The sequence below is a fragment of the Poecilia reticulata genome, chromosome 11 (assembly GCF_904066995.2).
Source record: "Poecilia reticulata chromosome 11, P_reticulata-male-v2, whole genome shotgun sequence".
Classification (NCBI taxonomy): domain Eukaryota; kingdom Metazoa; phylum Chordata; class Actinopteri; order Cyprinodontiformes; family Poeciliidae; genus Poecilia; species Poecilia reticulata.
In genome coordinates, this window is record NC_088840.1 from 12535134 (window position 1) to 12562248 (window position 27115).

Sequence of the window (27115 nt, forward strand, 5' to 3'; positions counted from 1 at the left end):
CAGAAAATTACCAGGACATTTCCCTGTTTTTTTACGAAAAAATTTGAAATAAAATACTGTTAAATTACGGGACACTTCTGATGGAAATTTTGCAAAAAAAAAACAAAAAAACTGGAAAATATCCTGGCAGAGAATTACCAGGACATTTTCTGTATTTTTCATTTTATTTTTTTCAGAATTTCCATCAAAATATTTTCCATAATTTAACAGATTTTTGTGTCAATTTTATCAATATTTTGTTAACCCAAAACTGAAATTCTCTGTCTTTTTACTCTTTTGTGATATATTCAAACTTTTTTTTTTTTTTTAACTTTGGACATTTCCAAATACATTTGTCTTCCAAACCATTGAAGTATGTATTCGATATCATATATTAATTATAGTGTAAATGTATTAAAGTTAATGTATTTAATATATTTTTAACATAATTTTGAAACAAAACTAAATTCTAAGTCCACAGTAAATGTAGTTGTAGAACACAAAACACTTATATTGAAAGTAGCTCATCTTGCAAATTGATGTAAAAATGAAACCTTTCTACAATCAATTTGCAGACTTTATTTTGCAATTTAAGGCCATAAATTGATGTCATCTAGTCTTTATAACTAACCTTTGCTATTAAATATTAAGAGTTAAACATATTCTTGAGCTTGCTAATGTTTATCTTCTGCACATCACAACTAATTTATTGCAATTTACTATACAAATTTCAACGTATAAATTAAATGTAAAGCAATCTTGACTAGTCTTTGTAGTCAAACAGTTTTGATAATTACTATAAGATGGAACATACAAAAAATTGCTTTGGAACATGAAAATCATAGTTGTAAACAGGACCAACATACTTCAAAATAAATGCCAAAAAATAAATGAAATACAGGTATAAATATTTAGTTAAAAATCAAATGCCACATAAACCCAGCCTAATGCCAACGACAGTGGAAGACACTGTATTCATGAGTGTGTGCTCTCATTACCTCTAGTTGCTGTGAACATAAAACAAAACAGTCCATTTTATGTTTATGTTCTGCAAAAAAAGGTCAATCCAACTCTTAGGTCCAGTTACCAAGAGCTTGAAATGTTGTCTGACCAGTTCTTGTGCTTCGCATAGGTTCTTGGTGCACCAGGTTTGATGAGATGAACAATCACATTTAAACTTCAAAAGGCTCAAATTTTCCATGAATTCCCAGTCATTCAGTTCATTAAGGGACTTGAACCATTTTGGTGGAATGCAAAGCTGCTTCTTCACCTTTGTCTGCGTCATGTCAGTCGACCTTTATTCAGGGTTTGAGCCCAGAAAATCTATAAACAAAGAGAATGGATACTCAAGTTTAACACAGAAACACTTCATGTTATAAACATACTTTTTACAAAACGCTTCTAAATTACATTACAGCAGCATATCACCTTTCTCATCAGCGTCTCACCAATTGCTAATACCTCTTTCACAAACAACAACATTGAGTAATTTTGATTAAAAAAAATCTACACTAGGAGTGTCAATTGCAGATTTCTGACCAATCTTTAAAAATCTGACTTGTCAATTCTGATTTTGGCCGATACTGATCGTCTTGTCTGAATATTGCTAAATGCAGAAAACGTCAGTAGGTTGGCAACAGTGGGGTGACTATTGATAACTGCAAACATGAAGACATGACCTGGTGGGCTGGTCTATCAGTCAAACGTCTCTAACAGGAGAGGAAAGCGGTTGATTTTTAGATAATTGCTGAGGAAGATAAGATCAGTGGATGAAATCACTTTCACATGTATTGGCGGATCACCAATCTTCAAAATTAAGGATTTGGGGAAGATTTATTGGTGCACCCCTAACATACACAATACACAAATATTTTCTTTTGAAAATAAAAACATACACTGATTTTTGCATATTTGTTAAAATAAAGTCACCATGTCATGATTTTATGTCACGAGACGTATAATTTGTGAAAATAAAAACTCCTCCATTTCCCCTGAGCTGCTATTTCCATCTGAAGAAATCCATCACTCCCAACCAAAACCAACCAATCAGAGATTGGAGTCTTAGCACTGTCAATCAACCTCTTGATGCTGTCAATCAACTGTTTATCCACCTTCATCGGTGTCCATGCTAACTAGCCTTAACATTCATGAGAGATTCCGTTAGCTGCAGCGTAGCCAAATGCAAGAGATCAGGGAGAAGTGGGATGAGCAGCACCACAGAGAGTTTCAACATATATGTAAAAAAATGTATCATAAGTTACATAGTGCTGCATTAGATATTATTAGAAAGACGCATAACAAAACATTATGCCTATGTTATTGCAGAAAACATCACACACTTCCTAATTTAAACTAAAGGTTTAACAGGTTGAGTAAAACAAAAACAAATGTACACACCTATTTTAAAGATGCCTAATTGCTTTCCAGGAAAAGTTCAGGAGTGTCTGGATGCAGCTGTTGAGGAGAGAAAATAAAATAACCATATAAGAAATATAAACACCAAAACATGCAAGTCTTCCAATAATTAAACTAGTTTTTTTGTTTTGTTTTTTTATATATAATAAAATGAAATAATTTGTTCTGACAACAAATTTAGAACAGTACTATTTATATAGTTTTTAAGCTAAGCTACAATAACCAATAATGAGTTTGCAAGTAGGCATTTCAGTAAAAACTCCCAATTGTATTTTTTTGTTGTTGCAAACGTCACTTTTATTTACTCTCAGTGATGTTTGTTCTCATTTCAGAAATATGAAAATTAACTATCTGTATGTACAATCCACTAACTTACAATTTATATGATGCAAGAACCTTCTGACCCATTGTAACAGTTTATCAACATAACCTAATCTCAACATGCCTGAGAGGACCAAGTGGACTGGTAGACAGTGACCTGACTGGTCACCAGCCGTGAAACATAAAAAAAATATTTCACAGACATATTGGAAAGACTAAACAAACTTTGAAAGAACATTTGACAGACACATAAAAGACTGTTTTTTTTATTTATTTTTTTTTAAAGCGCGCAATTTTTGTTTATTTGTACAATGTGAATCCACAAATTTAAATTCTACTTTTTTTTAAATTGAATTCTACTTTTTTATATACATTGTGTGCTCTCCTCTGTTGTTCACAGCTAGGCTCCCCCAAATTTAGAATCTCCTGATCAGGCCCAACTTACTTATACTTTTGTAGTGTTGGTATTAGGTAAATTGACTTAACTTGCCATCTACTATTAAAGGTATTTAAAGTAACCCTTCTTGTGGGTTACACATGCCTTTGTATTTAGCCCTCTGAATCAAGACTCCCTTTTCTGCAAAATGGGTGCAGGTATTATGTACACGTAGAAACTGAAATTTTTGCCCTTCAGTAAAATAAATCTGTGGCTTTGCAAGTTTTGCCACAAATGTTTTATTTGGGATACTTTGAGAGGGCTTTTCTTATACACTTTGATCTAAACCGTTCCAATGTAGCCATTCTCTCAAAAGTCAATTCACTAAACCATAGACAGCCAAGCATCAATCAACCATCCATATAGCAACCAGCAAGCCTTTCTATGAAGCCATGGAAGCAGGCCGGGAAACCGATAGGACCCGCAACAAAGCCCTGGAGGTTGGCTGAGAGACCAGCGAGTCTGATTTTCTGGTGACGAAGGAGACCTGAGTTCGATGGCGTCAAGTTCCCATAGCACCGCAGTCCTGCGGGCCTCAAGCTCTCCTGCAAACATCTTTTAAGTGATTTGCTCTTCCACCATCAGCCCCCAAGTGTCAAGCTCCGCTGACACCGCAGTCCTGCTGCCCTCAAGCTTTTCTGCCCCCGACAATCAAGCGTGAAGCTTGGAGCTCTCATGACACTTCTTTATTTACTGAGTACTAAAGTTGAACCCAATACCTCAGTGTGCCTGTTTTATACATTTTAACAAGTGTATTGGTGAAGCCCCTGACCACACGTTTGAATACAGATGGCTGCTCCTGTGACTGGTCTGTAACTGACTGGCTTTCTTCGTGGGTTTCTTCTTCAGATGACTGCTGGCTCTGCTGCTCCTCTCTGTCCCTCAGCCTACTGTTCAGCTGTTGAATTTCAAGCTCCAGTTCGGTCCTCATACGCTCCAAGGCGGTGTTTTGCTGCTCCAACATGGTATTTTGCTGCTGGAAGGTGAGGCTTCTCTGCTGCAGGATGATGCGATTCACCTTCAAGGCATCGTTTTCTTCCTCCAAGATGTTGTTTTCCTGTTCGAGGATGTCGTTTTTCTCCAGCAGCTCGTTGGTTTTCTCCAGCAGATTGTCATAATCCTCCTCCAGTCCATTGATATCCTCCAACAGTTTGGTCGTTTCCTCGTCCAGGGCGGCGTTTCTCTGCTCCAGGATGGGGTTTCTCTGCTCCAGGGCAACGTATCTCTGGTCCAGGTCGGTGTTTCTCTGCTTCATTTCGACGTATCTCTGGTCCAGGGTGGCGTTTCTCTGCCCCAGGGCAGCGTATCTCTTCTCCAGGGCAGAGTTTCTCTTCTCCAGGGTGGAGTTTCTCTGCTCCAGGGTCGTGTAACCCTGCTCCACTACAGTGATTCTCTGCTCCAGAGAGTTGTTAATCTGCACCAGGTTGGCATTTATCTCCCCTAGATCTGCTCCTGGGTGATGTTTGTCTGCTTGAGGGCAATGTTTCTCTTCTCCAGGGTGATCATTTCCATTTCCAGGGCCATGTATTTCTGCTCCACTGTGGTGAGTCTGTTCTCCAGGGTGGTATTTCAATGTGTAAGCTTGTTTTGTGTGTCCTGCAGAGTGGCCATTTCATGCTCCAGGGTGGTGTTTCTCTGCTCCAGGTTGTAGTTCTTCTGCTCCAGGCCGTCGTTAATCTGCTCCAGGGCGTCTTTTATCCCCTCCAGAGTTTCATCTATTTGCTCCTGGGCGGTGTTCGTCTGCTCCAGGGCAGTGTTTCTCTGCCCAAGAGCGTTGTTTCTCTGCTCCAGCGCGGTCTTTGTCTTCTCCAGGGCGGTGCGTCTCTGCTCCAGGGTCGTCTGCTTAGCTCAGGGGTGTTAAACTCAATTTCACCGAGGGCCACTTCAGCATATTGGCCACCCTCAACGGGCCACATTGACGTTACAAATCAGGAGTGCACAGGTGCAGTCCTCCAGACTGCAACTTTTAGATGCATCCCTCCTAAAACACACCCCAGACAAAAGGTTGACTTCCCTCATCACCAGCAACTCAGTTCTGTAGAGGCTTATAATGAGTCAATGATCCAGGTGTGTTAGAGAAGGAACGCATCTAAAGTTGCAGATGGTAGCTCTGGAAAACTAGACTTGGGCAGCCCTAGCATAAATGTATGAAAATACAATGTTAAAAATAGATTAAACAACACCTCATATTGTTAAATAACGCTTTGGAGCGTCTGGTTAGGAAGCGCATTCAGTGACGCAAAAAGTGGGTATGCAGGGTATGCAACGCATAGGGGCGCAGCACCACAGGGGGCGCCAAAACCCCGTCTGGAGGAGGCGGCGCGCCGATGATGTTCTCCCATACACTTCAGCGCCTTACGCTCCTTCACCTCGCGTACATAACGAGGTAAATGTAGCGAGTTTTACCCTTCACGTATCGTCGTCGTTCTGGAGGAGCGCTGCAAACGTAACATCTGTCTGTTTTCGGAGAAGCGGAACCACGGGAAAAAAAAAAAAATCCTGGTAAAAGTGTAACCGGACCACGCACTGGGTAAAACACTCACAGAGTTCAGTTAATCTGTTTGGATCAGACAGATCCAACTGACTGATGGATTAGGGCAGATTTTTCTGCAGATGGGAACCAGGAGGAAGTGTGTTCAGACCCCAGCGGGTGAAGTGATGCTAATTTAAGTGAAGTCGCTTAATTTAATTTATTAAAAGTTATCGAGGCCACCGTCAGTGGTTTTTGTCACTGCGGAGAAAAATGTAGATGGGATCTGGATTCACGGTGAATGTTAGCTAAACCGCATAAAATACGGCTAAATAGCCGATGTTAATATGATTGTAATTTCTCGGATAAAAATAGTACATGACCGATATTGTTTTATGTTGTTGGTCAAGATGACCGATAACAAAAAAAGTCTAGCGCCACCTGCCGCCCTGACACCATCTCACACACATCTTCATCAAGGTAAACAGTTTGAATAGAAATGCACAGCATATTTTTCATATTTGTATTTATAAATCTGCTTCAAACTTTGCACAATTTTGATTCCACTTAACACTTAGGAACTACTTCTTAAATTAAAGTCTAGTAAAAAAAAAAAAAAAAGCTGCCATTTGTGGTTCAGTAAGAACAAAATGATGTTTTTGCTGCTCTTAGCTTGACGTTTTAATAAGTGCAAAGTAATATTCATCATATGTGGCATGGGTTTTTTTCCCCCACAATTGTGTTTCCCTGCAGTGCTGGAGCAGATTATTTTAAGCTCTATCTTGCTCACTGATAATAAAAATAAAAAACTTGAGTTCTATTTAAATCCGCCGAATGGAAGTACATGTCATCCGGAAAAGACAGCAGCGGTATTGTTCCGACGTAACTGCTCAAGAACAGTTAATTGTTGCTGATTTGATGACTGATGGAAGGCTCAATTCGCCAAACGATCCACGCTAATCAGGCGTCAATCAGACACGGTGCATAAGAAATGTAATTGTATCTCTGTATCTAGGCCTCACATGTTCTGTGCTCCGTCTTTAGTCCCTCCTAAAAGTGAAAGTGTGTCATCTAGAGTATGCTGCCAACAGCTACAGCTCCTGAGCTGTTCTGGGTATTGGGGGATTACATAAACCAAACCGACAACAGTGTGGAAATGACTTCCAGTTGCTGTGTGTGTGTGTGTGTGTGTGTATGTGTATGCGTGTTCAGTTCCTCCTATGGTTCTTCAGCTCCCTGACAACTGAAGCCTAAGCATCTCCAATGACTCTCTCCGCGGGGAGCCTTGTTTTGCATTACCATTAAAGACACATATGGGGTGTGTGAGAGCGAGAGAGAGAGAGAGAAAGAAACTGTAGTGTGCAGCATCTATTCACTGGATCAAAAACTACGCCTACAATCTGTGAGTAGACTGCGACAACATGCAGGGTTTCTGTGAATGCATTTGCAGGATTTCTCAACCCCACTTTTTTTCTTTTTTTTTTTGCTGCATATTTTGCAAACCTGTGTATGAATGATGAAGAGGAGAGTGTGCAAAAAAAGGGAGAGTGGCATCGCAGACCTCTGCAGTGCTTCTCGTTTCTTCTAAGCAAGCAGCCGAGCGGCGCCGTGTAATGTGTAGATTTTTTTTTTTCTTTTTGGCTTGTTTTGCATCAAAACCTGTCATCCTGTGCGAGAAAGAAGCCGGCTTGATGCATGCGGCGCTTTCGGCGGGGCACAAATGTTCCTCGCTGCTGTTTCTTCAAGCGAAAGACACGGCCTAGTAGAAGAATATACGTGTTTTACGTCTTCTACAAAATGCTGAAGAAACATGTCGCGCAATAAACAAAGCCCAGACAAAATAAACAGGCAAAAATCTCCAGCGAGTAACTGAGACTGATTGCAGGCCTCGACTGTCAGCTTCACAGGAAACCGAGAGAAGCTTGGCTCTGGCACAACGTTTCACCATCTCATTCAGCAGCTGGTGACCAATCCAATCAGATATGGTTGGAGAAACTTAGCTCCCCTTCCCTCATTATCCCCTGAGCATCTTGATTCACATCTCCGGCAGTTTAATGTGGGTGAAATGAGTCTTTTTAAATCATTGTGGATGCAGATGAGTCACTGTTTAATTGACAATACTGACAAACATAGAAATTAAAAGTAGTAGGGCCTGTGTTTCAAATGCCGATACATGCTTTCAACAGGAAGTACAGAAAAAAATCTACGTTTTGTGTAGACCTCTAAAATTAATTTCTAGTAGCAGTAGCATATTCTCGACTCGCTGTCACGTTATTGATTACTGCCCATAAATAAGAAGTGCATTTCAGTTTATTACTCTGTATGTACTTTCATGACCTAGCCATTCAAAAAATGCACAAACCTCACAATATTTTGAAACACATCCTGTTCTTACTCGTTTTCCGTTTTGCCAGTTGAGTCTTATAACAATCTTAACATTAGATTAAGACTTCTTGATTAAACTGAAATACCTTTAAATGTCCTAATCTTACATTTGGTGTAGTCATATAACATTTCCCAAAAGTTAACTATGAGTAGAATATAGAAAACTGTTTTTAATTGTCTCTCGCTAAAGCAAACAGAGGCAGCAGATGGCTCTATTGCACACCCGAAACATACTTATAAGCACGTACTCTTGTCTTTGTTATTTTGATGGACTCTCCATTGTATCATTTTTAAGTTACAGGAAACTAGAAATAATGGCTTGATGCTAAGATAATAATCCATCCATCCATTTTCTTTACACCCTTGTCCCTTAGTGGGGTCAGGAGGGTTGCTGGTGCCTATCTCCAGCTAGCGTACTGGGCGAGAGGCGGGGTCACCCTGGACAGGTCGCCAGTCTGTCACAGGGCAACGCAGAGACACACAGGACAAACAACCATACACACACACACGCACACTCACACGTAGGGGCAATTTAGACAGACCAATTAACCTAACAGTCATGTTTTTGGACTGTGGGAGGAAACCGGAGTGCCCGGAGAAAACCCACGCATGCACAGGGAGAACATGCAAACTCCATGCAGAAAGACCGGGGCCAGGAATTAAACCCAGAACCTTCTTGCTGCAAGGCAACAGCTCTACCAACTGCGCCACTGTGCAGCCCTGCTAAGATAATAATAATAATAAAAAAAAATCTTCTCTTTAATTTACATATGTATGATGCTATTAATAATTGTAGCATTTGTCTGCTTAAAAAATATGTATTTTTTTTCTCGCCCACAACATGAACTCAAATTGAAGGTTATCAGTGTGCGTTTGTTACTGTAATAAAATTTATTTTTGAGGAATTTTACACCTTCATGGTTGTCAGCAATAGCATAAAAAAAAAAAACACCTCCCGCTGCAAGTTATTTTCATTACAAATAGGAACCTCTGCATTATTGTGAAACAGCACACGGTCTAATACGACAACATTATAACATCGCTTAGACAAATCCTGGAATATGTTGACGACACAGGTTTGGCTGCCATGTAAAAGAAACATAACATCACAGACATATAATGTTGAAGTGGCGAAACGGTGCAGTTGAAACCTGTAGCACGTCAAATCAGCATCCAAGATAACACTCGAATGGTTTGAAAACAGATGGCAACACAGGTACAATAAATAACTTCTTTCCCTCCCCCTTTATGTGATAAATCAATTAAAGGAGCAGTTTGAGTATTTTCTGGTAAATCAGCTCTATTACTCAGAAAGCCAAGAGAATATCAGGAAATACCAAAGACCGCTTACTTACTTGTAGTGCGTCTTATTTAAAAATAAAAAAAACGGTCGATAAAAATGTCCATTGATAAACCACAGCAATAGAATAGGCAAACCGGACATTATGCTAGCGATGAACCTCATGAACTGAAACGGTAGGGTCATATTATTAAACTTGATCACCTCACATTGGATGTTTTACCATCTCACATCATACAATCGTGACAAAAAAAATAAATGTTTCTTGCTTCCTACTATGAATGACACCGTCCCCACCGGTCATTTGGTCCACTTCACTTAGCACTTAGCAGTGTACTGCTCATAATCCTAACAAAAAGCCTTCTTATGGACTACAGGGAACTGAAGCCCAGTAATTACATCCATATTTCAATAAGCTTGTGTGCTTATTTTGTGCTTCCCTCCAGCTCACCACAGCTATGTCTCAGTTCATTCTTCCAATGCTCTGCACAGTGCAATAAAAACTCTTTAAGTGTAAGTGCATGGCAGCGAATATCCGACGCTGCGTCTTTGGGCTCGCGCGACGTTTGGCCGCACCGAACGGACGTCGTCAACTTCCTGTAACAGCAGCACGTGCTTCTTCGCTTTTATTCATTTCATTTTCGCGCGAGCTTCTAGTCCGGCTCGGTTCCCCGGCGTCAGTGCTTTGAAAATCGCTTCCATTTAGACTCTTGTAAGCAAACACTCTTGAATCAATATCGAAAATCTTTTTCCAGCATGATGGTCTCTTGCCATTAGTTTCTAACAGCAGTCATTTGAGGCCGACAGTGAAAGAGCCTGTGAAGGTTAATGGTATGGAAGAGGTCACAGATTGCTTCATTCACTCAGCTCTATTATCAAAAATGTACTCCTGATTTCGTTTTTTTTTTTTTTTTTTTCCCTCCCCCTCCAGAATGTGTATGTACAGGTGCAAAATATAAAGTCCTGTGACATACAGAGGAGGGGGGGGGGAAATGTGATAAAGAAGTGGGAGCAGCCTAGAAAATCAATCAGGAAGCCATCTGGCGTGGCGGCACTCTGGAGACACCAACAACTGTCTACTCCTCTGCCGTTTCCCTCCGCATGGCCTGAGGGAGACCCACACAAGTAAGGAAGTCTATTCTGACGGATGAACGCTGAAGCGGCGTCAGTATTCACATCAGGGTGACCCGCCAGAGTAAAAAACGTGCTAGCAGTGGAAGAACCCCACGCCTGTGCAAGCGTTTGGCGTGCAGCCAATTTCTTTTCCTGCGATCTTAGCAACACTGACTTATCTCACTCGAAGGCATTTTTCCTCCACTGATATTAAATTATGTAACATAAACTTTTATTTTATTTATAAAAAAGGCACATGGGTGAGTGAGTTGGAACACAGCTGCTCTGATCTCTGTGCAGAACGACGTTGGTCTGCAACCGACACCAGACGACTTGACTCGTTACGGCAAAATCCGACGAGAAGCTTTAAAGAAACTCTTTATGAACACAAACCTGCATAGATAGCTGCATGTGTTATTTCAGCCATTAAACGGGAATGTACAGTCTCACTCAGAAGTTCACATCAATTCATATCAATTCACATCAATTAATTTGATCTCGCTTAAAAACGTTTCCCTGTCAGGCTGTGACGGTTATGTGATTCAAAATTGAGCTAATCAAAACAAGAACTAGCCGAATAAGTTAGAATTTTATTGTGGATTTAAAAAAAATTTTTTATTATTATTTTTTTTTGCAAATTCACTCCGGGACACAATGTGGATACATTCAGGTCAAAAGGTTGGCGGCAACTTTAAGTTTATTGTTTGCAATGCTTTTCTGGGAAACCAGTAGGAGTTTTATGGATTTCAGCATAAAGTCTGATCTAAGCAAAGATCAGACTTTGCTTAGATTAGCTTCGGTGCAAAAGTAGCAGATACTAAAATACTGCTATTAAAGTGAGAAGAAGTTGCATAGAAGAAAGAAAAGTCCAAATAAAGCATTTATAAACCTGTCAAATGTCCCATTCTTTACATAAGAATCATGTTCATCTCTTGCGACGTATACTGGTGATTTTTGTGGGAATTGCATCTTGTTACCAAAGTTTTTGACCTATAGTGTGCAGGTTTAAATATATTACAACCCACAAACATCTAGACAAATGTTCTTGTTGACAACTCTAAATTAATATTTCTTGGTGGAATTTATATAAATTGGTCGGCTTCCTTGCTCGTAGCTGGTTTTAAGTCATAGTTCTTTTTTTCTTCTTTACAAGATTGAATTCAAGCAGCTTAATGTTTATTCTTTTTATTTATTCTAAAACCAGGTTTGACACTAGGTTGGGATCATTATGCTGCTGGAACATCCAACTGTGTGACCATCTGACCCAAGCTCCCCCTTGTGATGAACTGAAAATGGTTGGGATTGTTCTGGATTAACCCAGGAATCTCCGAGACTCCAGCCAGTCATAACCTGGAAGATCTTCTGGCTAAATGGAAATTCACAGCAGCCTAAATGGACAAAGTAAAGGCTCTCTGAAGGAAGAGTTTGTCTCGTTTGAATATCCATGTTCAAACGAGACAAATGTTAAGCTGTTTGGCCAAAAAGGCCTAAATACACTGAAATTAATAGCAAAAACGGTGGCGGCACTAAGTGCTGTTCTGTGTGAACTCCTGCTTTCCTTTGCTGTTTTTTTTCTTTTTCTTTCTTTGGCTCCAGGTACCACAACACATTTCACTACTAGTGATTCCAGCAGGAAAAGATCCCTAACACACATCAAAACTGGTTTGAGAGGGGATGGAACATGTGACTGTTGCGCTTCTTCTATGGCCTCAAACTCAACCGTTTTGAAAATTTATAAACTATGATTAAAAGCCGAGTTCACGCCAGGAAACCGAGCAACTTAAATGAGCTCCATCATTTTTAATGAAAGAGGAAGTGGTCCAATACCCGAGTTGTGCCAGAAGCTCATCAGGGGCAACAAAGGCTTACAATGTTTGTGTGCGACCTGCTAAGGGACATTTACTCAAATGTTAATTGAGGAGAATGTATAAATTTGAGCCTGTGTTTTTCGATTGGGAATAGGGAAAATCCTAAATAAATTCAAAGTCTGACTCTCGTGTTTTCAAGCCGGTGAAGTTGCAGGTCATGTTATAGTCGACCCTGGTAAAACAACGGTTTAAATAAAAGGATAAATGGCATTCAATGTGAACGATGAGTGCATGAAAACTTTTGAGTGGGACTGTTCAAAAATGACCCATGACATTTTCACTTCACATGAAATGTGAAATCGAAGCAGAGTAACAGTGCGGTTTCCCGTGTTTTTCAGCGTTATGGTTAGGTTCCCGCCTAACACCTGCGATCTATGACTTTGCTTTCAACTTGCTGCTATAATGAAGCACCGAGCAGTCAACCTTTTCAAAAGGTTCCTATTAAAACGCCCAATCATTTGTCCTCGCTGGCACATGATGAAGCGAGGACACGCCGACAGAAAGGATCAAACGCAGAGAGGAGTGTTAGCCCCCTCTACAGGAGAAAATCCAAATATCAAGAAAGAAGCCCTGATGATGTGCTCAAAAAAAAAAAAAAAAAAAAACCATCAGCCAGCCACACAAGAAGCTCTTTTGGCAGATTCACAAACGCGTGATTTCCGTCGGATCGATGCACAAGTTTCTGTGTCCTTATTTCTGTTTGCAAAAAGCAAAGGGAGCTAAAACAGTCTCTCCAACAGAATGCCACCGTAAGTAATTTAGATAATCACTAAGTCTTGAACCAAGTCACTTTGAAGAATAGTCAGAATTCCTATTGTCTTGTTTTGTGCACAAGACGCCTTAGAAAATATGAACTTTGCTGTAATTGCATGGAAGATGAGGATGTTTGATTAGGAAGGGGAATCAGAGAGGAATCCTCAGCTGGTGAGATGCTCCACATATGCTAAGTGTTTACAGCTTCTCCTCAAAAAACCACTTTTGGTGAGGGATGTCAGAGCAGGGCTTCATAGCCGGGGCTGGTGTCCCATCGTCGGTCTGGTCCACTGCTTCTATACACTTCTGGGTCTGGACATGGAACAGACTCCCATCCTGGAAAAAAACAAAAAAACTCATATCTACAACGCAAAGGTTTGCAAAGTACTCGTGTGGCAAAAATGCAGTTAAAATGTGAACCTTTTGTACTTTGCGAAAAACAGAACAACAACAGAGAACAACACAAGCTGGCCCGGGTGAAATGCAAATCCAGCAAACCTTTTCCTAGGATATATCAGCGCCTCTCCCAAAACTTCCCCACTTTCCAGCGTCTTTCACTCTTCCTACATACATTTCACCTTTTCAGATCCATTTACATTTAGATGGCATGGCAGGCTGTCAGACACTGACATCCGGCGACTACATTGGGCACATGCTGAACAGCTTCCGGCGGCGTGTGGTAAATACGCAGCTCGCTGTTGCTTTTCCACCGTGAGCCAGGCGGGAATTTTGTTTTTTGTTTTGCTCGGGGAAAGTCACTCCTGATCAGCCGAGATCCAACACAAGCATGGATCTGTTCATTTCTACTTTATAGCTGCAACTTTCTACTGTTTAAAATGTTACAAACACACACTTCAGTGCATCTTGCAGGGTTTTATGCCTAAGGAGTGCATAACTAAAAGGACAATGAGACTTTTTAATTGTTCCTTCAGACACAGAAATCTGAAAAATGGGCATATGTCTGTATTCAGCTTCTGGTGAGTCAATACTGTACAGACTGACCTTTTACTGCAAACGTTTGAAAAATCTTTTCAGAGATATATCTCTGTTCTGTTCATCTAGAGATCTTTGTCTGATTGGATAGGGAGTTTCAACGTTTTGCAATGAATTTTCCCACATGTCAAACGTTGCTGGCGTCCTCACGTTAACAGATTCGTGTCCCTTCCTATTCGACATGGAAGGAGGCAAAGTTGTGCCACAAACTTTTGGATTTCTAACTTTTGAGTCGTGTCACGCTCTGCCCATTTACGGCTAATGGATTGGTGTTATAACGTAGCCCTGCTTTAGGTGTCACTATAACTTTATCCCTAACCTTTCTGGCTTGTTTATTATGCTATTTGTTCACCGATGTTCTCTAATAAACCTCTGAGGCCTCCACGAAATAGCTGACTTATACTGAGATTAAAGTACACATAGGTGGACTGTTCTCACTAAACAGACTTTATATGGGGTTATAAGAGTAAGAGGGCCCAACACCCCGAGCACACAAATAAAATTGATTTGTAAAAACAATTTGAAAACCATGCATCTCACCCTTTTCACTGTTATTTTCTGCTGACTAATCCTAATAAAATACATGTCATTTTGTAGCGTGACAAAATATGATTAAGTTTACGAAGTAAAAACTTTTACTAGACAGTACAGATTTCTAACATTATTGGATAATCTAGAAACCTAAAAAAAATACCTTTACCGGTGGTTTTTTTGTTTGTTTGTTTGTTTTAAGTTAAAACATACAGACACACAAATTGGAAATAAATTTGGCCCCAACATGGTTTTGCAGTACCTTTCGAAAGATAAATTTCTGGTCCATGGGAATAGGTTGTCCTCGTTTCACGCACTGAAGGACAGTCAGGTAAGTGCTGATGTTGTCAGGCACAACACATCCAGCAGGATCTCTGGTGTTATAGCATATTTCCCCGTCGACCGAATATTCAAAAAACTGTTGGGAGAACCCATCACAGACGCAAGACACAAACAAAGAAGCAGTTAGAAGTAAACACTGTGCAACAGAATTTGTCTGTGTGTGTGTGTGTGTGTGTGTGTGTGTGTGTGTGCGTGTGTGTGTGTGTGTTTGTGGAGATCAAAAACCAGCATCGCTGGTTACAGACTACGAATGTAGAGTGGAGCTATGCAGGGCACTCCCGAAAGGCTGACAATCCAACAACTACAGAAGCCATTTTCGACAAAAATGACATCGGCGCGTGTCCACAGAGGGGTGTTTCTGGCAGCGCTGCTAAATCTCACAGAGCTCCCTGGTTTACTGACAACTGACAGAGGAAATGCAATTGAGAACTAGACAGTCTCCCGCTATGGATCAACACTGTGGATGAATTATAGAACCTGGAAAAGGTAAGTCCGTTGTTTATAAATGTAAGAAATGAGGAGGGAGCGACTGTTTCAAGGTTCAGAGGACAGAAAAACGGTTATAAGAAAAACGGTCACTAAACCAAGGAGCTAAATAGTTTGGAGCTACGAGAACTAGAAACGCAAGAACTTATGTTATCTTAATACTGACAGCAACATTTAACTACAGGTACAAGATGCTAAATCTAAAAGCTAAGATTACAAAGCCATGATTTGAGTGGAGAGACATCTTTAAAAAGTTATAGAGTTAAACGACATCAAATAAGCCAGTGGTTATTAAAATACAGGCTGTGTGAGACTCTGTTCACTAGACATAAGCAGTCATGTCTCCAGAAGGATTAAGATTAAACAACTACATCTGTGCAGAAGAACAGGGTTAGCATGGCTGACCTGAAGATTATCGTTTGTGTTTGGTTTTGACTGACTTCGACATTTGTTTTAAAAAGAGAAATTAAAGAGAACGCATCTCTTTAGAAGATCAGTGTAAAGGGAGTGTAGTGCTGTCTGCAATTTTTTTAACTATGACACAAAATGTAAGTTAGCCCAGGATTGCACTACAAAGTAGAATAAACCTCATTGGGGGCCATACAGAGCCTGAAGAGTTAAACTGTCTGACAGGCCTCACCTGGTTCTGACCCATGCCGTGACATGGATAGAGTATGACCCTATGACCTTCCAGCACCTGGTCCTCCCCAGGATTATAGTCAAAGCAGTAGTTGGTCTTTCCCCGACTCTTCAACTAGCAAAAGAAAAGTCACATAAAGGTATATTGCAAAGGTTCAAACACACTTAATTCAATATTTCTCTTATTCCTACAAGCAAATTTTTGCCTTAAAGTATTTGTTTTAACATGCATTTGAGTGGCGGTCTGCATGTGTGGGTGAAAGATTTCTTTACAGAAGGAGCAAAGAAAGTGATTGAAACATGCAAATTCACTCATTTTGAATATTTCTGGCCGTACAGTGCACTAACCATTCCAAACATGCCCGGTCGATCGTGTGGGACGAAAATGTCGGGATAGACGTTATCCAGATACCACTTAAAGTTTTTACACCCCAGGCTCTCTCTCAGTTTCATCCTCTGCGTCACGTCTCCAAAGGCTTCCTAGAAAAAACCCCACAAAAAAACATAACAGTTAAGCTTTACTGACCTAATTAGAAACAACTTTGATAAATTCAGAGTTCATGCTTCACTCACACCTGCTGCGTCATAGCTTAGCCAAGACAACAGCACCCTCTGTAGTTGTTTCATAACTCTGTCCATTTTCTTTAATATGTCAAACATTAATCACACATACACACACATACAATAAAGCCAAATATTTTACTAGTAAGACACTCCTAAATTCCGGTTACAGAACATAAGGATGTATCTGTGTGTTTTACACGCCGACAGCGATCTGCTTATGTAAATATCTTTAACAAACAGGCATCGCCACTCTGATAAAGATTAGCTGATTATTACAAGAAAGCAAACACTCACGCTTTGCCAGTGAGCATATGCTCACCACACCTTCACTGCTGGAAGAAGAAGAAGCTAGAGGAGCGCTGCAGAATGATGGATGCTGGCCGTGTGCCCAAACACAGCTCTAATTAGCTCTTTATCAGTTTATCCGGTCATGAGACAGATTCCTAAAAGAGGTGGTCTTTTATCAAGTGCTAGCACCGCTACAGACAAGGGAACAACAACAAGGGCTGGTGGAGCTGGAATGACCCAGTGCAAGAGTCGTGTCTGAGGGAAAGAGCGCTCCTCTTTCCACAACAAGCAACGATACTTTGACGATGTGCTTGATATTCGCATTTGTGTTGGAAAAGCAAACACTTTTATTTATTTATTTATTTTTTGTACCTTAACCACAAACATAAATGCGTCTTAACCCTTTCATGCATGAATTATGATCCTTTGTGTCAGGATTTTTTTTCCAATTTGTTTTTATTTTCTTAAGACAATAAAAACAAATTGGTAGGGGAAAAAAAATTTGATAATTTTTTGATTTATTTTTTTATTAGGTGATCAGTTGTCATTTTCTCCAAATACAAAGTTGTTATTTGAAAAAAAAACATCAGTAGTATTGTTCTTTAGGAGTTATCTGATGTCACAATATTTTTTTTTTACCTGCAAGCGTCCTCTACAGTAGAAGGAGGGACCGGGTCGGTCGGCATGCTTTTTTTGTCTGTCGGCCATATTGGATTTAACAAAAATAATTTCTTGCATTTGCATCTGATGGAAAGTAATTGATAATGTATTTTATGATGCATTAGTGTCCACTTCAGTGCTCTGTGTGCATTTATAACATAAAAATCCACAAGAAGCACAAAAAATGCCTTACAGTAGTGACCACTATGCATGAAAGGGTTAATTTGGATTTTCATGTGACAGACTAAGACAAAGTAGAGCTAAATGTAAAAGAAAAACTACAGAGTGTTCAAAAATGTACAAATAAAACTGAAAAATGTCTCAAGTTTTGTAATCAGCTCCCCCGAGTAAATACTTTCTAAGACCGTCATTCACTGCAATTGTAGCAGAAAGTTAAAGCTGAAGTTCTTTTGACAACTCTGACCATCTTTTCTGTTCCTGCTAAAAAAAATTTAAAAAAAAGAAGACAAAAAAAACTATCCCTGCAGCATGATGCTGCTACCACCATGTTTCAAAAGTGGCTGCAGGGCTTTAAGACAACAATGCAGCGTCTGTTTTTCTGACAGAAGTCCTGATCTGAACCCTGCTACTGGATCTGGGTCTTGTTTGCTGCATTTTTAATGACTCGTAAAGCTACTAAGTTTTCAAGCACAAGGTATTGTTTTACTTAATTTTAACGCAGCATCAGGATTCAGATACCGAGCTGGAGGAAATGAATGATTTTCCATTCGGAAATGTAAAACTCAAAATACTCGGGACATTTTTTTATTGTTCGTGTAATTGCATTTAAAGCCATCACCTATTTAAAAAATTATTTTGCCTAAAGGAAATATATATTCCATTTTTTTGTGGTATGAAAAAGCAAAGCATAGCTGCATCTTAAACCAAAGTTACATCACGTCGATTTATGCTTTAAATTATGACAAATGAATCACAGAAAGTTTAAAATATTAAAACACACAAACCCAACGTCTCCCTTCATGGTAAAAAGGAACGCAGCATTGCTTGCTTTGAGCAATACTCCCTTTCAGCAAGGTTTCCTCCGCTCAGGGAGATGAGCGCCACCTGATCTGTGCTTCGAGAGCTTCTCCTCTTAACTACACTGTCACACACTTCACGCACACGCACACACACACATTAAGACAGGGCACCCCACTGGTTAGCACTGATATCACCCTGTCAAGGACAGGTGGGTGACACCCGCTGGCACAGAGTGACACGGAAAAGGTGGTAATCACACACCGGAATGCCCCGGCACTCCTGTCACCTTGAGTGTGTGTCGCTCATGTATCCTGAGAGTCACTTAATCAGGGGGAGCTTTTTACACCGCAGCGGGGGAGCGGCCGCGCTTGTACGTGTGTAGTTTGAGCGAAACGTACAAGCAGGCGTGGGTGTCACTTATTGCATCCGCATGTCGACGCAGTAAAAAAATAAAAAACAAGCAAGCATGCGACTTTTGGAATTGAACGATTAATCCCGTCTAAATGTGCCTCGATTCCTTTTTTAAAGGGAGACATCGGCTCCGCTTGACACCCATCAAACACCCTCTTATGACTTGTGTGGACTCACCCGTCGAGCATGGGGGTTGCGATGGTAAAAGAGCTCCTTGTACTCATCCATCCACACCTCTGCCGCCCTCACGCTGTTTGCCAACGCTTTGCTCCGTGAGTAAGGGGCCTTTTTGGGGAACACGTGACCCACGTGGGAGCACGGGTGGATCTCCAGGCTGCCCCCGCATTGCCAAATCTAAGAGACGAGAACCGCAGCACCACGAGGATTTGGTTAGCCTCTCAGCTGTGAATCAATCAGGCTACACAAAGGGCAAACGTTGTGGAGGAGCTCGGAAACAAACAGAAATAAAAGGCTATTGTTGCCACTACAGAGACATATTTTTGGTTACTACTCTTTTGGGACGTTGTATTTACTCCAGCAAAGAAATTCTTCACGGCAATCAAATCATTTAAGGTCTTCGCTCTGTTTTCTCTTGTAGCGTAGTGTCAATGTGATCACTGCGGTTTGCAGAAGAATTTGTCACATGGCTTACAGTTAATTTAATCCAGCTCCAAACGTCTGTTCAGTGCCGCATGCTGTGAATTACTGCTATAAACAGTGTTAGCATTTTGCAAACTCCACAAGTGCAGAGTGATAATTCAGCTGAGCACTATGCATTCGTGTAATGTATGATGTATGATAACGCGAAGATATACACTAGATTGCTTCTTACTCTGAAAGAAAACTCCAGGTTTTCTCCTCCCCAAACCTCCATTCCTGTGTCATATGTCCCCAGGTAATGGAAGTAGCTTTTGCTCACAGAAAACAGACCGCCTGCCATAGTAGGAGATCTAAAAAAAAACAACAAAAAAAAAAGCAGAAGTTAATCTTGGTGTCACTATCCACCTCTTATATAATAATACATTTAAAAAAAAGTAATAAAAAATAAAAATACGGATGGAATCAATACAATAAAAAGTTGTGATCTTGTTTTGCTCACAGAGGGTTTTTTTTTTTTTGTAACTAGTACCTGATGACATCAGTGGGCGAGTGACGGCGTTTCTGTTCGTACTGTGGGACCGGGTGCCAGGTGAAGACCAGCCGCCAGTCAAACCCACCAATCTGAGGTTCGCCGGGGTTGCCTAAATACTGGAAGGTGTTCCAGTCTATCACATCAATGACGGGGCACACCACGGCTTTGGGCTCCTCTTTGATCCTGGAGAAAGGAGGGGAAAGCTAACGTCCAAAAGAAAACCATCTAAACGCGCTTCCCGTACTGCAGTTGGTCATGACTGAGTGGTGGGACATGATTACAATTTTAAATTGAGTTAATTTCAGGGTCAGTAATTAATTCATTGCAATTTATCGCATTTTAATCAAAAAGCACATATCTAAATCATTAACTAAATAAGCATGTGACCACAACCACAGATATATTTATTGATCTTGATCTGACACTCGGGTTATTCCACCTTCAGATTGGTGCAAAGTGCTATTATACCGATTCAGCTTCCAAGTGTTTCAGGATCCCTTTATCTTCTCGGTGAAGACAGACGCTTTTTTTTCTCTGGAGCTTGCGGTCACCCGGCCTATCGACAAATTTGTGATGGACTGAGCCAAACTAGCAAACACTCAGACTGATGGTGTGAGACAGAGGCGCAAGTTGGATGAGATTATTTCGCAGGCAAACTTTGGATGCTAGAACTCACTAGGGGAACGGAATTGATCTTGGAGAAGTTGCTAGTTTTTGGCCCGATGGGAACGACCACACCAGTTTGGATGGCTGGAAATAAGAGATGTACCGGTTGAGACTTTAGGGTGGGTAGAAATTTTAAGTCTGCCGTATGGGGGAATTTTTCTGCCATAATCCAAGAGCACACATGTTCAGGCTAAAAGCAGGATTTCATGTCTTTTGTTCTCAAAACTTGTAATGGATGGATATTGCACTTACGACAACTTTATTTGAACCACGCTGTGCATATTTTTTCGTTTTTTTTTCTTTTTTCTTTTGGGAATTGTTCCCTCAGAAGCAGCCGGGCACTGATGCACACAAAAACCAAACAAACAATGATGTTGCACGTACAGTTAGTTGTTTTTATTCAGCTCATCTTGTAGCAGAAGTTGTGTCAGTTGGTCAGTTGTAACGTTGCAGCTCTGGCAGAATGAACTCATCTGTAACAGTTCCTGCTATAAAAGCAGTTCCCAAAAAAATAAAAATACACACAGGGTGGAACTAATAAAGTTGCCGAACCTGGTCACATCTTCCAAGTTGCTACTTGTGCTCATCTTTCCTTGAGCAAAGATGAGCTCTTGCTTGGCTGTTTGTCGAGTTTATTCATTACTTGTTAGAAACTGTGGAGTACTCACTATTTAACCCAGAAAAAAAACTAGAACAAACTTAGAATCTAAATACTCACTATTTAGACCAATGCTATACTTTTTAGATTATTCCAGTGTGTTGGTAATTTTAGAAATTGTGGAGTACTCACTATTTGGACCAGTGTTATACTTCTTAGATTACTTTTTGGATTGTTATGCAAAGACTCCTATCCGCGCAGCCCAGAAAAGGAATTAAAAGGAATTCTGCCAGAACAGGAACACTTAATACTTATTATTACTTAGAAACTGTGGAGTACTCATTATGTTTAGAAATGTAGAACATACTTAGAAAGTACAGAGATACTTATTTATACTTATCTAGCAACCCTGAACAGGAGTATCTAGTTTATATGCTTTGGATAAACATTATTAGATTACTTTTCTTCTTTTGCTCTCTCATTTGGTTTGTTATTTGAATTGCCTTGCTGTTAAAACTACCTTACCATCCATGTATCATTTTTAGAAATGTGGACGATGAAATCTGTGTTGGGGACATCTGTGCTTGCGGCATTTTAGGTTTGAGCAGCTTTGGTGAAAGGCTAACTCTTTTTTTACATCTTGCACACATCAAGAGTCCTTTCCAGCATTCCATCAGATCGGTTTTAAAAGCAAAAATGAAACCCCAGCGGGTCAAGAGAAGTGGCATACTTGTCCAGCTACAACTGCAAAAATTAGTTTTAGTAATGTGAGAAAATGAAAATGCATTCCAAGGTGCGTGAAGCGCATCCGCGAGGCACTGCATAGCTGTGCTTGTGGAGATATCGTTCTGATTTTCTTTGCTTCCTTCTTTATTGTTTACCTGCATGGGGGACAAGTGGCACATATATGCAAATACTGAAACACTTCAGCATTTGTAGCCTCGGCTTATGTGCGATGCACGTCGACGCAATGCTTGGCAACAGCTGAACTTGAAAACGCGATCTTTAAAGTCAACACTAGAGTGAAATACTCAAACTGAAGAGTGCTAGCGTTTCCTGAAAAGCAATTTCTCACCTCTTGAGCAGCGGCTCGAGCCAGCCCTCGTGGCACTCGCAGTGGCAATCCAGAAAAGTCAGCACGTCGCCAGTGGCGATGGATGCCCCTAGCAGCCGGGCCCGGACCAGCCCCTCCCTCTTCGTGGCCCGGATCAAATGCACCTTCCTCAACCCGGAGAGGTACCTCTCCAGTGGCTCCTTCAGGTGATCTTCAAGAAATTCAAATAAAAGTGAACGCTTATAACCTTTAACGCTGCAAATAGTTTGAGTTCAGAATCTTAAAGCTGGGATAAAATCTCGACTGCTGAAGAGAATCTAGCAGCCGATCTCCAGCAGCCATTGGTGCAAAAGCTGCAACTGTCTCACAGCGAAGCCTGTTATCCGAGTATGTCTCTGAATATACACATAAATAGGCTAATTAAAGGGCTGCACACTAATGTTTTCAGTTTGGTGGACTGAGTGGCACATATGTTGTTAAATGTCTCCGTTTATATTCACTTGCGGGATAAACTCAAAGTATTATAGATTGCATCTCTTTCATTAAATGGGAGAGTGGTGCAGAAACACAGTCTGCCCAAATTCTGAAATTGTCTTCTATTAACACCAACTACTGGTAAGTCTGAGGCTTTCATTTGCCTTTGGTGGTTGAGAAATCCTGTAATCTGTGATCCCTCCCCAGGTGCAGTTGTTAAGTGTGTGATCCCCAGTCTTTCAGTTGCGAAAAACAAACCATGCAGAAATGTGTCTGTCTGTGTAAACGCCAAGTCCTTTTAATATCTATGACGACTTGGAAACTCGTGCATTAGCTCACAGAAGAAAGATGGAAAAAAAAAAGAATTTGTATAGCCATACTATGTAATGTTTAACTTCACTATAAGACTTAATGTCTTGTAAATATTACATACTGCCTAAATGTATGAGTGATGTCAAACTCGGAATGAGGCTGATGTGCATTGGCTTTTATCCTAAAATTTGCTTCTGAAGGACCAATGCCTTTATCTTCCTAACACACATTAGTAAGACACAGAGTAAACTAACATGAGTAAACAGTGTTAGAGCAGAGGGTGAGGCAGGGACTGATTGCTTCACCTACAGGCTCATGATTCTAAATGTTTGGAAACCACCTCTTGGGTTAAAGCCCTTGGGATGAACGCTTTAGAAAACGGCTGCACCTAGAAACACAGATGTCGTTATGATTTTATTCAGTTATTGTTCATCTGTAAGCATGCCTCAGCCCTTTTTATTCTTCTGTTAAATACATGACAAGAAAACGCTTATAAAGTTGTCCCTTACAAAACCTTTTACTCTTGCTTCGCGTGTATCTATCTCACTCCGCCATTTCCCATCCTTTCAGTCGCAGCTCATTTGACAATCCATTGAGTGCGCTCCATCCGTGTGCTTCCACGTGAGCACCAAAAACAAGCTTTTCGTCTCCTGTAACTGTCAATCAGCCGGCTTTTCTCCCCTGAAGCCTTGCTGCCTGTCCATCAAGCGTCCCATCGCCTACCTCTGTCACTGTAGTCATCCACCAGCACCACCTCTCTGAGGAGGATGTCGGGAGAAGTCTCCAGCACACTGTGGACCGTCCTCAGCAGGGTAGACCAGGCCTCATTGTAGAAAGCAATCACCACGGAGGTCGTAGGCAGAGTCTTGTAGTGGTACTTGAGCTCTTTGCAACTGAAACGCACGATGTACACGGTGGAGTTTTTGTGCCGTAATCCAAGAGCACACATTTTCAGTCTCAAAACAGGATTTTATGTCTTTTGTTCTCAAAACTTGTAATACTTCTGCTTACATTTTCATTTTGACAGCAGGACTTCATGTCGTTCTTCTCAAAACTTGTAATGCTTGTACTCAAAACTTCTCCTCCCGCTCACAGTCCCTGCTCGGACTCTCTGCTTGCTTACGGAACATGAAACTGCCTTTTGGCACAGTCGCCTGGCAACCTCTCAGATGGGATGGAGGCATTGTACTGGGTGCGTTTGTTTCTTTCTAGCAGGTGTCCTTGTGTGACTACTACCGATTGTAGCAACCTGCACCATCCACTGGATGTAGGGAGAAACAACGTCAGCTTTCTGTTCCATGTTACGCGAAACATCCTCCAGCAGTGTGATACTGATCGCTGACAGCTACTGATCTAAGGCAGGATTTTGTTCACAAAAAAAGACAAAATAGTCACGACATGATATATATCTATCTATATGTTGCACTCACAAAATCAGACAAGAATTCTTCTTCAGTATATTTGCCCCACGCTGTGTGTATTTTTTATTTTTTGGGAAATTGTTATCTCAGAAGCAGCCGGGCACTGACGCACACAAAAACCATTACAAAGTTAGCAATTAGTAGCACACTGCTGGCGGATGTTTTGTGTAAGGCATGAAGTCCTGCTTTCAAAATAAAAACGTAGGCAAAATATTACAAGTTTTGAGAACAAGACATGAAATCCTGCTCTCAGACTGAACACGTTGCTCTTCGATTATGACAGAAAAATTTCCCCATAGACAGAAGTTTAATTTATGGACCTGAGAGGAATCTAGGCAGCTGTTGAATGTTGGTGGTGTAAAAAACAAAGTAGGTGTAATATGCATATATTATTCATTAAAGTATTCTTTAGTAGGTATTTGTGATAATATATATATATATATATATATATATATATATATATATATATATATATATATATGATATTGAGTAAAAATTGTAAAAACTTTCACAATACTTTATGCCAATTGTTGCATATAACACTTTTGTTTTTCATGCAAAACAGGAAAACCATTATTCCTCCTGCAGCTGAAATAAAATAACATTCTAGATATTAGTATATAACTTCAGTTAACATAAATTAGTCTTAATGCACGCATTTATGTGTGCTTTTGTTGATATTCTTTGGGCTACTATAGACACACAAATTTCCCCCAGGATAAATAAACAAATAACGATATTTTTATCTACTTAATGAAGTGCCACAATCGGGCTTCTTTAGACCCCATTTTATTTTCAAAAATATTCCCCAAAATCAGTTTTGTCTCCTTATCAGCGAGGGGGAAATACTTGAAGCTTTCTTTCATGCACTGGTTTTCTCTGAGCTTCATGCTCCTGGAGTAGCCATTGGTGCTTTTTTTAATAAAAATACTTAAAAACAGAATTTTGCATGATGGAACATTTCAGCTGTGTCAAAACCCAATATTTTTGAAAACTAGATTCGTTCCCACCGGCGACCTGCCCATACTGTCGGGAGTACAGCATAGTGAAAGTCAAACGACAGGTATCCATACTCATAAGATTCACTCTGGGTGACACTTACAGTGGATTCCATCTCTCTGACAGACTGCGGTGCAGTGAGATCCTGTCACTGACATAGGTGTTAATCTGGTGTGTCTGGATGCTCTCCTCCTCTTTTATTTTCTCCTCTTTGTTCAAATTCAGTTTAACAGCTCTTCCCATTTCACCCAGGGCATTAAAATCCAGCGGGGGCTTCTCGTAAACGGGCCTCCTCAGCCGTTCGTTCTCTTCCTCTCCCTCCACGGAGACTTCACGTCGGTTTGCAGCACTGACTTTCCCGGATGGGTGTTTGAAAAATACTAGATACCCCAACAAAGTGACGCCAAAAAGGCAAAGAACTAACTTGGTTCGACTCTTTCTTCCGCATGATGCCATCGTGTCGCTTCTATGCGAGGAGTAAAGTTCGGTCGGGGTTTCATGCCCCTTCAAACCGGTGGGTCTCTGGTGGAGTTGCTCTGAAAAACTAGAGGTTTCTTTCAAACGTCGTGTTTCCGGTTGAGTTTGCCCCGCATACTTCCTCGGAAAGTTCAATGCTTTCGTGAATCTTCAGAGTCCCAGCTGATTGAGAGAGGAGCCTCCGTGTTGTTACTCATTTACCCGGAACCTCAATATATTTAACTTCACGGCCGATAAGATTATAGACACTCCTCCTGCTGGACTTCCTCCAACTGTTGTGCAGCACTAAGTGTGAAAGGATTAACACACACACACTCGGGATTAGACCCGAGCAAATTATCTCCCTGGATTGGGTGTTAGCTGACAAACTAGGAAACGAAACAAATCCAGGTCAAATTAAATAAATAAATAAGTAAAAAAAAAAAAAAGGGACAAGAGTTGGCCTCGTTAGTAATAAGAAAATGTAAAAAAAATGACATTAATCAAACGTACACCCACTGTATCGAATTTAATGTAAGCGCGAGTCGAACCACTACTTTGTTTCTTGTGTCGTCTCCGAATACTTCACTCGAAGTTCAGGCTGTGTAAAGTTGGCTCAGCTAATAACGATATTTCCGGTTTGGGAATGAAAAAATAAAATGCAGTGCACTGCTTGTAAAATCAACCCCTTGCAATTAAGTTAACATACTATTATTGAAATTAATTACAAACGTTTTTAAGTAGCTATATCATTATACTCTTGGATTATGGTCTTGAAAATTTCATGAAGAATAAACACGGAAATTGCGTTGTCGTTTTTGTTTTTATTCCACTATGTTCCACAGATAACTTCTGCAATTTCCATTACGCTTTTAATTTGAAGGACACCGTCTGACTAACGGCGGTAGACTTTAACGTGGAACAGATGAGGAACATTGGGGTTAATGCAAGTCAATCAAGTAAATCTTTTAGACAAGTTCCAACAGTCAAACGCCATAAAATCTTTTGTTATGAATGAAATGATTCTGTCTCCTTATCTGATCATACACATTGCTGCTGCTGCTGCTG

The 27115-nt window shown here is 40.5% G+C and overlaps 2 protein-coding genes across 2 annotated transcripts; both read right to left on the reverse strand.

Annotated features, from left to right (window-relative positions):
* Nucleotides 1-492: 492 nt before the first annotated feature.
* On the reverse strand, nucleotides 493-7619 carry LOC145553879 (uncharacterized). The gene is made up of 2 exons (XM_081612940.1): nucleotides 2377-7619; nucleotides 493-1302 (listed from the first exon to the last, which is right to left on the reverse strand). Exon 1 carries the CDS (start codon nucleotides 4404-4406, stop codon nucleotides 3852-3854), a length of 555 nt encoding a protein of 184 aa, XP_081469066.1. The 5' UTR covers nucleotides 4407-7619; the 3' UTR covers nucleotides 493-1302; nucleotides 2377-3851.
* A 1255-nt stretch (nucleotides 7620-8874) lies between these two features.
* galnt12 (UDP-N-acetyl-alpha-D-galactosamine:polypeptide N-acetylgalactosaminyltransferase 12) lies at nucleotides 8875-26703 on the reverse strand. The gene is made up of 10 exons (XM_008421808.3): nucleotides 25695-26703; nucleotides 23895-24064; nucleotides 22407-22596; nucleotides 20065-20250; nucleotides 19768-19885; nucleotides 19113-19289; nucleotides 16380-16511; nucleotides 16033-16146; nucleotides 14827-14982; nucleotides 8875-13376 (listed from the first exon to the last, which is right to left on the reverse strand). The coding sequence occupies exons 1-10, from the start codon at nucleotides 26045-26047 to the stop codon at nucleotides 13239-13241; spliced, it is 1734 nt and encodes a 577-aa protein (XP_008420030.1). The 5' UTR covers nucleotides 26048-26703; the 3' UTR covers nucleotides 8875-13238.
* Between the last annotated feature and the right edge of the window lie 412 nt (nucleotides 26704-27115).